At 36.8% G+C, this 11,371-nt stretch overlaps 1 protein-coding gene across 12 annotated transcripts; it reads right to left on the reverse strand.

Annotated features, from left to right (window-relative positions):
* Nucleotides 1–4,501: 4,501 nt before the first annotated feature.
* Nucleotides 4,502–9,037, reverse strand: LOC113288800 (NAP1-related protein 2-like). Of its 12 annotated transcripts, none has more exons than XR_003330714.1 (10): nucleotides 8,515–9,037; nucleotides 8,218–8,312; nucleotides 7,739–7,929; nucleotides 7,553–7,603; nucleotides 7,293–7,364; nucleotides 7,025–7,138; nucleotides 6,879–6,940; nucleotides 6,595–6,650; nucleotides 5,256–5,950; nucleotides 4,502–4,783 (listed from the first exon to the last, which is right to left on the reverse strand). XR_003330714.1 is itself a non-coding variant. In XM_026537923.1 (10 exons), exons 4-9 carry the CDS (start codon nucleotides 7,598–7,600, stop codon nucleotides 5,300–5,302), a joined length of 354 nt encoding a protein of 117 aa, XP_026393708.1. In that variant the 5' UTR covers nucleotides 7,601–7,603; nucleotides 7,739–7,929; nucleotides 8,218–8,312; nucleotides 8,515–9,037; the 3' UTR covers nucleotides 4,502–4,783; nucleotides 5,256–5,299. The 12 variants fall into 12 exon arrangements, 2 of the variants coding, with proteins under 2 accessions (XP_026393708.1, XP_026393709.1); XR_003330712.1 differs by lacking the exon at nucleotides 6,595–6,650 and adding an exon at nucleotides 8,029–8,095 and having other exon boundaries at nucleotides 7,739–7,894; XR_003330711.1 differs by lacking the exon at nucleotides 6,595–6,650 and adding an exon at nucleotides 8,029–8,095 and having other exon boundaries at nucleotides 7,739–7,897.
* Nucleotides 9,038–11,371: the final 2,334 nt, after the last annotated feature.

The following is an 11,371-nucleotide window of genomic DNA, read 5'->3' on the forward strand; positions in this document are numbered from 1 at the left end:
TTCTGGGTTTTGTTTACATTTTGATTCGGAGTTCTATTTTCCTATTGCTAGTTGGAATTATTCGGAGTTCCAACACCATTCCTAAGTTTTTTTAATTTGCTCAAAAATTGCTGGATTCAACATAACCAGAAGCATATAGATTTGCGCAAACGAATCCCATGAATTACTCCACCGCAAATCCGTCCATTATTCATTTGCTAACCGTAATATCTTAAGTCTTATCTAAATTGAAATTTGAAATGTTTAATTAAGAAAAATAGGCATAATCCGCGTGTAATTAGTGGAGGGAATTTCTTAGTGAAACCGAGTGGTAACTCATTACTATTAGGCACTTTCATGGCAAGTCCCACTGCCTCGCCCCTTCACCAATGACGCAAGTCACATAACTAATCCACTGTCAAATCAATTACCAACAAAATATTCAAGTTTCAGGAAATCATTTAGACGGAAATAGGGAATCACACCAAAGTTGGTAATTAACGATGTAATTCTCAAGGGGAATTTTAGGTTGTGATCTGCTTAATTGGGCGCCGCACTTGTTACTACTTATATAATTTTTTAGGATAAAAATCAAATGATTACATCCAGTTACTCGCTACTGAGATTAGAGTTTTAAGCCTCGCTACTGAGATTAGAGTTTTAAGCCTATATAGGACTAGATTACTGCCTCAGCAGTGAGGACCGACAACCTCACTGACAAAAAGTGCATGCTTTTTTTAGGTCATAGAGAAGGATGGGTTAATTAGGTCAGGTTTTATTTATGCTTGAATGGTTATAGAATTGTTCGGGTCAATCACTAACACAGACTAATTTTAAATTTCACAAGTCTGATCCATACTAAACAGCAGATGTCACTATGGTCTAGTGGTAAAGTTACTGAGTGATGATATCAGCGATCCGAGTTCGAATTCGAAACTCGCAAGCACCAAATTCTTTTTCGATAAAAATCAAATGATTATATCCAGTTACTCTCTACTGAGATTAGAGTTTTAAGGCCATATAAGAAAATATGAGACTCATGACACTAAGTGTTCTAGATAATTTGACTTCATTTGACTCCCTAGGTACATAAGTACACTTCTATACTGAAAATTGTCTTAAATGTCTCTTTACAACCAGGGATGGCACTGTTGTTTGTCCATCTAATCGACCCAACATTACTATTTATTGCCTTGACCACATTCGGACGGTCTAACTCCAAATGTAAACACTCCACTGCAATTTCCTTAGCCCACGTGATTGGCTCCAGCGCTGTTAAAGCCTCTGCTTGTTCCTCATCTTGAGCTATGCCTGATATTGATACTGAAAAAGCGGGGGTCTAACAACCACGCCCAATATTTCGCTTAGCAATCTGTATGGACTAACTCCAATATACTTTAAAGAGAATCAACTAGACAGTCAGACTCAATCTTGATAAAAAGTATATCAATGAGTTATATCTCAAATTCTCGATTCAATACTTACTCAAGCAAATAGAATTCTGCGAATCTAATCGAATACAAGAGAAATCACTTGAACGGTACCAAGGACCAATGTTCAAGGATCAATCAATTTCAATCAACAATCAAAGGTCAGATTTCCCAATTGATCGATTCAACGCACAATCTGTGATATTTCAATTATATAACAAAATATAATGCGGAAAAGAAATAACACAGACACCAGAAGTTTTGTTAACGAGGAAACCGCAAATGCAGAAAAACTCCGGGACCTAGTCCAGATTGAACACACATTGTATTAAACTGCTACAGACACTAGCCTACTACAAACTAACTTCGGTATGGACTGTAGTTGAACCCTAATCAATCTCACACTGATCAAGGTACAGTTGCGCTCCTTACGTCTCTGATCCCAGCAGGATACTACGCACTTGATTCCCTTAGCTGATCTCACCCACAACTAAGAGTTACTACAACCCAAAGTCGAAGACTTTAATAAACAAATTTGTATCACACAGAAAAGTCTACGATGATAGATAAATCTGTCTCCCACATATAAACCTAATATTTTTGTTCTGTCTTTTGATAAAATCAAGGTGAACAGGAACCAATTGATAACACGGACTTATATTCCCGAAGAACAGCCTAGAATTATCAATCACCTCACAATAATCTGAATCGTATGGTAGCGAAACTAGATATCGTGGAATCACAAACGATGAGACGAAGATGTTTGTGATTTCTTTTTATCTTTCCCTATCGGAGATATAATCTCAAGTCAATTATACAATTGAACTCGTACGTTAGAAAATGGCAAGATCAGATCGCTCAACTACAAGAGAAGTAGTTTCGTCTGGCTTCACAATCCCAATGAAGTCTTTCAGTCGTTAACCTACAGGGTCTCGAGAAGAAACCTAAGGTTAAAGGAGAATCGACTCTAGCATACAACTAGTATCACACAGGAGGTGTGGGGATTAGTTTCCCAGTTGTCAGATTTCTCCTTTATATAGTCTTCAAATCAGGGTTTGCAATCTAAGTTACCTTGGTAACAAAGCATTCAATATTCACTGTTAGATGAAAAACCTGATTAGATTCAAGCTAATATCTTTTAACCGTTAGATCGAACTTAGCTTGTTATACACACACATGAAATGCACGTTTATTTAGGTTTGAGTAACCGTCCCTAAACGTGTACAAGTCGTTGGTTCAATAGTAGTTAGCCATATGAGCACTTTCATATCAACCTTATTCTACTTTACCACAACTAGTTCAAATGACTCAAATGAACTAGTTAGAGAGTTGTTCAATTGCTTAGATCTCATAGAAGTATACAAGACACAATCGAAACAAAAACAGTTTTGATTCACTCGAATTGATTCATGAACATTATAGCCACGGTTTGCAAAGATTGCATTCTGTTAGAGCACTGCTCGGTCGAACTCGCATGCTTTGCTATCTCAAGCATGTTTGTCAATGTTAGTGATCAAAACTATAAGTCTTGATTTATAGTCTACTATAGCTAAGTCTCGGACTTGGATAGAAAGTGTAGTTGAGCTCAAGAACTCCATGACGATCATCATATAAGACGAAGGACTACTCAAGGAACTGGTGGAACTTCATCGACTAAAAGGTATGTGGAGACTTGAAATTATCTATCACTCAAAAGTATATCTACTCTATCTCTTATCTTGAGACAAAAGTCGTTTTGCTATATAGACTTTGATTATACACATTTGCTATTTCGAGCCGAGTTTATCTCGCCTATCTATTTCTCGAAATATGTGTTGGTAAGCTTTCACTTTGGCCAAGTTCATCTTTACCTAGTGACGAAAGTCATGTTAAGTTTCAATCACTTGAAAATGGCTTTGACGAAAAATGGTTTGTGAATAACAACTATATAACATCCTCTAAGAATGTTTCAGTGATTAAAATGAGAGTTTAAATTATATAACCAATGTTGGATATAAGCATTGTGTGGCAACACATATATGTATAAATCCTTATTCCTTAAACCAAAGTATGCGTACTTTGTTGATCAGGAAAACCGGAACAAGAGCCCGTGAACTGTCGGAGGTTCTCATCCCGAGAAAATCTGTTGGAGTTTGTAAACTCCTTCCGGGTACTTTAGTCCGCGAACTTAGTCCGCGTACTTGAGTTGGTTATTTCTAAAGACGATTATTTGTAAACTTATACTTATATAAACTAAGGAATGCAATTTGCAAACCGTGGCTATAAAGTTCATGAATCGATTCAAGTGAATCAAATCATTTTTGCTTCGATTGTGTCTTGTATATTTCTATAAGATCTAAGCAATTGAATAACTCTCTAACTAGTTCATTTGAGTCATTTGAACTAGTTATGGTGAAGAAGAATATGGTTGATATGAAAGTGCTCATATGGCCAACCATTTGACATGCAAACATGAAATTGAAGTACTAGAGTGAGTTTGAGTATGCCCTTACTTTCTTAATCGCACCATTTCTCGTGTTTCAGCGGCTACGAATTCTTCTTCTTCAACCGTTTTTTCTTCACTTTCTTTTGAACCAAACTTACAATTCCAGGGTTATACTCATCGGGTTTTCGATTAGCTTCCTTCATACGTCTAGCCCTAGGTTGTGGCGGTTCCATTTTTGAACATTAATCGGAACTTTTGAATCGACGATCCACGCGATTTAATCGTCGAGTTTTGATGGTGGTGGTGGGGGAGGTCGGTATGGTTGGGGGAGGAGAAGAAGAGGAGAAGGAAGATGAAAATAAAAAACTGATTAGGGTAAGAGAATTATAAAGGGCAAGGATAGTATTGTAACTTCACCCATTAGGGCTCCCCCTTAGCCCTTAAAAAGAGTCCACTTAAAATTGGGTATACCCCAATTAATCTAGGTATACCCCGCTCAAGCCACGTTAAATTTGGATCACAACCACTATTTGATTTTTTTTTGTTTGGGCAGAATAGAGAGGGAGAAGAGGAGCATCGAAAATTACTCATCAGTCGGACATCCCATGGCCAACTCTATTGGATGGGATGGGTATAAATTAGCAGCCTCAATAATGCCAGGTTATTTCAGAACAAAAAGGAGAATCCCGCAAGAACCACTACCAAAATACTTGTTACCTATCATCTTACAGCTTAATGCCAAATTAATGTAGATTATCTACACATATTTATCAATGTAGATTATTTATACATCTATCTCAACTGAACACATAGGTGCTATCGAAAGTCATTTGATTTGGCCAAGCACTGAAGCAGATCTACTTGAAAGAAACAAGTCGTGTCATTTCCGGTGCGTTACTTGTCCATGTCGCCCCAATTTAGCTCATTGTCAATACACGTTTGGCGTTGCCTGATAAAGATAGTGACTAATCAGACATCTGCGAGGAATCCAACCATCCACAATGTAGGGGGTTGGGGATATTAACTATAACTAGATTTACAAAAAGAATTACAAAATTAGACAGAAAATGACTAACACAAAACACCACACTTCCATGCGGCTAGAAGAGAGTTATAATATCCAATGATAATAGTCTTAGCCAACTAGTGTTTTAAGTTAATTGACTTGGCTAGAACTGATGGATAATAGAGACGATGCCTATCTGGTACAGTTGTTACTATATAAATGTACACTGTAAGGTCCAAGGTAAGCTCTCAGATTTCACCTAAACATCCTTGAGTTAACATGAAACTATGTGTAGGTATATTTATGAAATGAGCATCAGGAAATATGACTACTATTATCCTACCTGGTTACATGAAATGTACATGCGATGAACTACAGTGATATACGGGGTGTACGCAGTGATAAAACAACTCACATTGACATAATAGTACGGAGCATAACACCATAAATCACATGCGATTAAATTAGCCACCTGCAAAAGTAGGGGCAGCAAAATCAACATGACATACAACAGACAAGGAAAAAAGAGCTCCACCGGAACTGTGAAGTTATTTCGTCAATAATAAATCCGCAAGACTTCAGAGCAAATGAACAACAGAATAGGAAATGGTATCAGTGGTAACTAGGTGAGCAGAAACGATGTGAAAGTCTTCCACCTCTTGCGTCCAGTAATGGTAATTAGCAAAAGAAAAATGATGAGACTTTGGACTGTGAAGTTATTTCGTCAATAATAAATCCGCAAGACTTCAGAGCAAATGAACAACAGAATATGAAATGGTATCAGTGGTAACTAGGTGAGCAGAAATGATGTGAAAGTCTTCCACCTCTTGCGGTCCAGTAATGGTGATTAGCAAAAGAAAAATGATGAGACTTTGCAACTTAGGTAGCAACATAAGGGAGCATGTGACAGAACAAGAAATCATACCAGTAGCAATGAAAAAGGGGAAAACAGAAAACTAACACCATTTTGATACAATGCCTTTTTTGGATCATAATTAGACATATAATAATGATGCACATTGCATCTTTCATAACTCGAAACTTAGGAAAGGGAAAACAAGTTGCCTCGTCATTGAACTTTCCGTGGGATCTTCGAACCATGTAAAGAAGCTGCAATCACAGAACCATACAGAAGATGAACATCCTGCATACTTGATAGACATCAACCATATAGCCAAGAGATAAACGTCTAAAGTTATATTAAACAAAAACAAACAATAGTTTAGCGTTACTGACATTAAATTTTAGACACTTAAGTGAACTCCGAGACCATACATACAAACGGCTGAAACTAAGGGTATTTACGTTTACATTAAGAAAGGAAAATTGAGGGTACTAAAATAATGCTCCCTCTCATTAGAACTCAAAATATACCCCTCAGGGTATTTATATTGAGGAAGGAAAATTGAAGGGTTTCTAAATGATGCTTCCAACAAAATTATTTGATACATTGCAGGAGGGAAGGACAAATGAAATCAGCCCAGAGCAACTCTTCATAAAACATAAATTAAACTTCGGGAAGAAAGTAAAAAATCAACTTCAGCAGGTCTAAGCAGGAGCAGCTTGACAATTACTAAAAACCCTAACATTTGAGAGAAAGCATTCACAGCCTTATCATACTACTCCGATCAAAGAATGCCAACATATCCAAAAAGGAAATAAAAAGTATGCTCAATGCTGCAAGTTATTCATGAGCGGAAGGATGTAATCACCAAAGCGATTCAAATAGAACTACAGTGTGAAGTTTGCATTACTTTATAACTCTTCAAATCTCAATCTTGACTAGCCTATCATAAGCTCGACTTCGCCACTAGTAACAGACAAAACAACGGAAATAAGTTAAACTGGCATACATTAATGATTAACCTGCTCCAACTGAAATCCCCCCAAGTAGTGTCTTAGAACTCTCAACAAAGTCGTAATAAAAACGTCAATCGGCCATTGTGAACTAATCAGTTGGGTGCCAATTCATTATCGTAGAAAACATTTATATTTTCGTATATCAGATTCTGGAGCCTATCATGACATGATAACGAACCTTTTAGGCATATCAGTATGCGACTGCTTACTCGACTTTTCTTCAAGTACAGCTGTATTGCCCTAATACACAAAAAAAGGCAAGTAAAAAATCTATGTGACATAAAATGCAGGCAATAAGTACCGTGATACATATACTTCCTTTACCTTGCCATTCTTCCATATGACTGGGGTGCACCGTACGTCAAAGATTCCTTTTTCGGAGATCTTAAAGTTCTTTGTGAGACTTGAATTTTTGAAGTACGGATTCTTATCAAAGTTCTGCAGTCAATGAAGAATATGTACCTTAATTCGATGAAGATCACAGGCTAAAGAGCAACATCACATAATTTCCAAACTAATGCAGTATTATATGGAGAAAAAGTCACAACTGTTCAAACCCAAAATAAGAGTTGGGGACACAGATTAAACTCACTAAAGTGATTGTGCACTCAGGTGTCACATCTGGATGACCTTCAACATCCACAGTACGGAGAAACTTGATTATCTGCATCAAATATAGAGCAGAAGACGTGAATCCCAAGCACTTAAGAATTAAGATGTCAGGTTTCGACAACCAATCCGCGGAATCACAAAAATGAACAGGAATAGAATAAACAGATCCATCAAAAGGATATCCTGGAACACAATTCTGCAAAATACTAATTCCAGTTTCATGTATTTGGGAAGCTTTACCTTCTTGTCTTCTTTATTCAGGCGTCTTTTAAGCGAATCATCACTCATAAACTGAAAACAATGAGATTGCCAAGTCAAGCGGGCATCATAAATGTTAATAAGAAAGTATAATTAACATATCAACTGGGGACCAAGGAGCCAATTCTCAAGTAAAACTTAATAGTAAGAGGGGGACAGATTACGAACAGCAGTTGACCAGAACTTAGGAAGTGATTTGATAATCTCATTCCTTCACTCATAGAGATCCTTTTCTTCTTGATCATTCCTTTGACTCAATTGCATATCCCATAGCTTCTTGTTATAACTATCCTCCAAACTCCGTATTTTGGCAAGTGTGGTTTCCTGCTGTATGAGTGACCTACATTTAGTACCAATGTCTGACAATAGACAATCAATAGGAGATCACGGTGTAAAGAGAAAAACAAACATGTAAAAAAAACATCAGATAAGAGTATGCAATACAGGTAAATCGCTACCTAACGTGAAACCCAGAAAAGTGCTCTTCTTTTTTCTACCCCATGAAAACCCCAAGGCAAAAATATACTGAGTAAAATAACAGAAAGAACCAAAACTTAGTATTAACAAATCTCACCAAGTCATGCTGCTCATGTTGTACTTGCATCAAATAACAGAAGGAACCAAAACCTAGGATTAACAAATCTCACCAAGTCAAGCTGCTCATGCTGTACTTGCATCAAATTCTCCAAGGATAAAACGAGGGAAAGGTCCGAGCTGCTTATCACTGCGACCTTCTTCCAATCTGATGAATTTAAAAAAAAAAAAAAAAAAAAAAAAAAAAAAAAAAATCAATGAGATTCATAGGTAGGAGATTCAGGCAAAATCAAGAAACTATCACATTACATTCTTATATATAAACATAAAAACAAGAAACTCCGTCATTTTGTGGCCCAGAAATAAAAAGATTAAAACCTGATTATATCATTAAACCCTAATTTTCTTACCCCCTAGGTTCGCTTTCTCTTTCTGAATCAATTCTTCCTTCGAAAGACTTGGTATCATCAATTGATTCAACCTCTCATAATACTCTAAATACTTTCGGATCCCAATCATCTCCTCCTCACCCTCCGTTACCGCTTCTTTAACTTTAACTTTTTTCTTCTTTTTTTTTCTTTTCGATTTCAGCAGAATTTTTTTCCACCTTCTCTGGTAGCTTAAATGATCTCTTACCTTTCACCAACCTCCCTGATTTTGCCAATTCATTTAACTCCTTCAATAACGTTTTTTTATAACTCTGCGGAAGCCTACCTACATAATACTTCTCTTCAATAAACTTTGCAATTTCATGTTGACTTAATCCAGATTCTGCTTTCAAGCTAGAAATTGCTTCAGTTACCATCTGAATGCAAGGAGGAAGAGAAGGAAGCGGCGGAGGAAGAATATCCATGTTTAGGCTTCAATTTGATATACTCTCCGTATCTGATTTAGGTCTTGTGTGTTATGTACATAACAGGATTGGATAGATAAATTGAGAATAAACCTCTCTTAATTCTCAAGAATCCGACGGACACTTTTATACGGGTCTCCGAGAAGCCTCACGTTTAGCCTATCTTGGTGTCTTACAATAACATGCCTCAATGGTGGCGTACAATTATGGCAAATGAAGCTGCGTAGTCCGACGATGTAGCGCCATTACGGTCAAGACAAGAAAGGCTACTTAGCACATGTAATGTTATGCGATAGTGTTGCATATCCTTGATTCAGAGTTGGCCCAGTTCAAAGAAGGAATTACGGATGTAATTCAAGTCAGGGATGATTTTGGCATTGGCCCAAGCATTAGCCAAGACTTGGACGATGCATATGCAACAGTGGCGTTGCCAAATGCGTCATTGATGATTATTGCTCAGCAAAAAGAATGCAAGTGATGCATATGAAGTATGAAGTTGAACTAAACAAGTCAAGACTCAATTGGCATGGTATTTGGATGTTGGCATCCAAATAAGCTAAGTACATGACGGGATGAATGTAGAGCAACCATTGCCGAATACTTTGCAAAAGTGCAAGTTGAATGAAGCGCAACCATTGTCGAATACTTGGCAGAGGCCAAGATTGAATGTTGCACAATCATTGTCGAACATTGGCACGGGCCAAAGTTTAGTGCAGCGCAATGATTGTTGGATTTGAATTCAAGCTGTCAGTTACGACTGTGTGTGCATGCTAGAGCAAAGGAGTTGGATTGAGACGGTTATAAAGTGGCTTTATAACCAATTTGGCAAAGCCTAACCACCAAGAACATATGTGGCATAATTCTGCAAGCCAGCACAAAAGCTGACAGTTGAAAAGCAAGATGGCGGTTAGGAAAACTACCGTATGGGACACATGGCTGTTCCATGCGTGTGCAAGTGTTGTGCACGGTTTTGGCTAGTAAATCTGTTGTATAAATAGTCCTAAGGAGTGGGAAAATCGGTAGGTTTTACATAGGAGAGAGTTCTTATGTTTTGAGAGAATAAGGCATTCACCAAGAGGGTGAATGGCCTGTTTTTGGTCCATGTGATGGCCAAGTTTTGTAAAGTGCAATAAAATGGGTTTGTTGTAGTATTCTTTGTGTTCATTGTGTTGCTGATTTACGTGAGAATTGTTTAAGTACATGGCAGAACCTCTTATGCTTATGGAAGCATGAAGAGTTAGAGAGAACGAAGAAAAGACTTCTGTTGTGCAAAGCCTTTATAGTGAAGGCAGATGTGTACTTTGATGCAAGTATGCAAGGCTGAGTGATTATGGGTGAAGTTGATTCACTGAACCACAATCATTGTCGGTCATGTCCCATGAAAATTTTAGGAGATTAAATGGGCATGTGACACTTACCCACAGAGTATGTTAAACTATTCTTCTCTCATTCTCATTCTCATTCTCCCTCTCAAACATTTGATTTTTTTTCGTCGTTGGTTAATTGTTCGATCATAAATCTTTGATCGTTAATTAAAATCACAACTACAAAATTATGAATAGAACGAAACGTTGTACTACAAAAAAAAATGTCGTAAAAATCGTAGCTGAACCTACTTTTGTTCTTAGTTTTTTGTGTTTCAGAAGAACAGTTTGGCTGATTTAGAAATATAAATGTTGAGCCAAACCGAATTTACAATTTAGAAAATCACTAAGTCTGAGTGATTCGATTTTGCTATATTTTCAGCCAAACTTTTGACATGAGTTGCTTAAAACTGCTAGTCATAGGTTCGACTAATAGTTGTTCTCCCATTCTTAGCCGAACAAAGCACGTTTGTTCAAAAAAACAAAAGGTTTGGAATACATTTAAGTTTGGTTGCTTCAAATTTGCTAACTTTTAGTCGAAGTTATGATTTGAGTTTCATAAAATTGTTAATTCTAGGTTCGACTAGTAATGGATGTCCCAATATTAGCTGAACACAACCCTATTGTTCACATATTTAGAATAATTAGTCGAACCATGTTATTTATAGTCGAACTTTCTTCCCCTATTTAATTCATGTTAGTGTTAATGACCAGTGGTTAATATTAATGATTAGTAGTGATTGGTTAAACTTAGTGCTAGTGTTAGTTTAAAAGAGAAACAGAAGAAAAAAATATACAGATAGCTAGGGTTTTATTGAAGAAGAAGAAAAAGAACAAGAAGCTAAGAAGTAACATTTTCTCTCTTTTAGATTATTGTGGTTCAAGTTACAAATGCAAAGAAGGTGAATTTTCGGCTCATAATGCATCTCGCAATGTAACCTGAAGATTTAATGTAAGTTGAGTTCGTCAAAAAAATGATTTTTTTATAATCTAGATTGACTAACCAGATGAATAATTTGGATAACTAAAACAGAGACGGACCGAGTTTTT

This window comes from Papaver somniferum, chromosome 6, assembly GCF_003573695.1.
Source record: "Papaver somniferum cultivar HN1 chromosome 6, ASM357369v1, whole genome shotgun sequence".
In the NCBI taxonomy this organism is placed as follows: domain Eukaryota; kingdom Viridiplantae; phylum Streptophyta; class Magnoliopsida; order Ranunculales; family Papaveraceae; genus Papaver; species Papaver somniferum.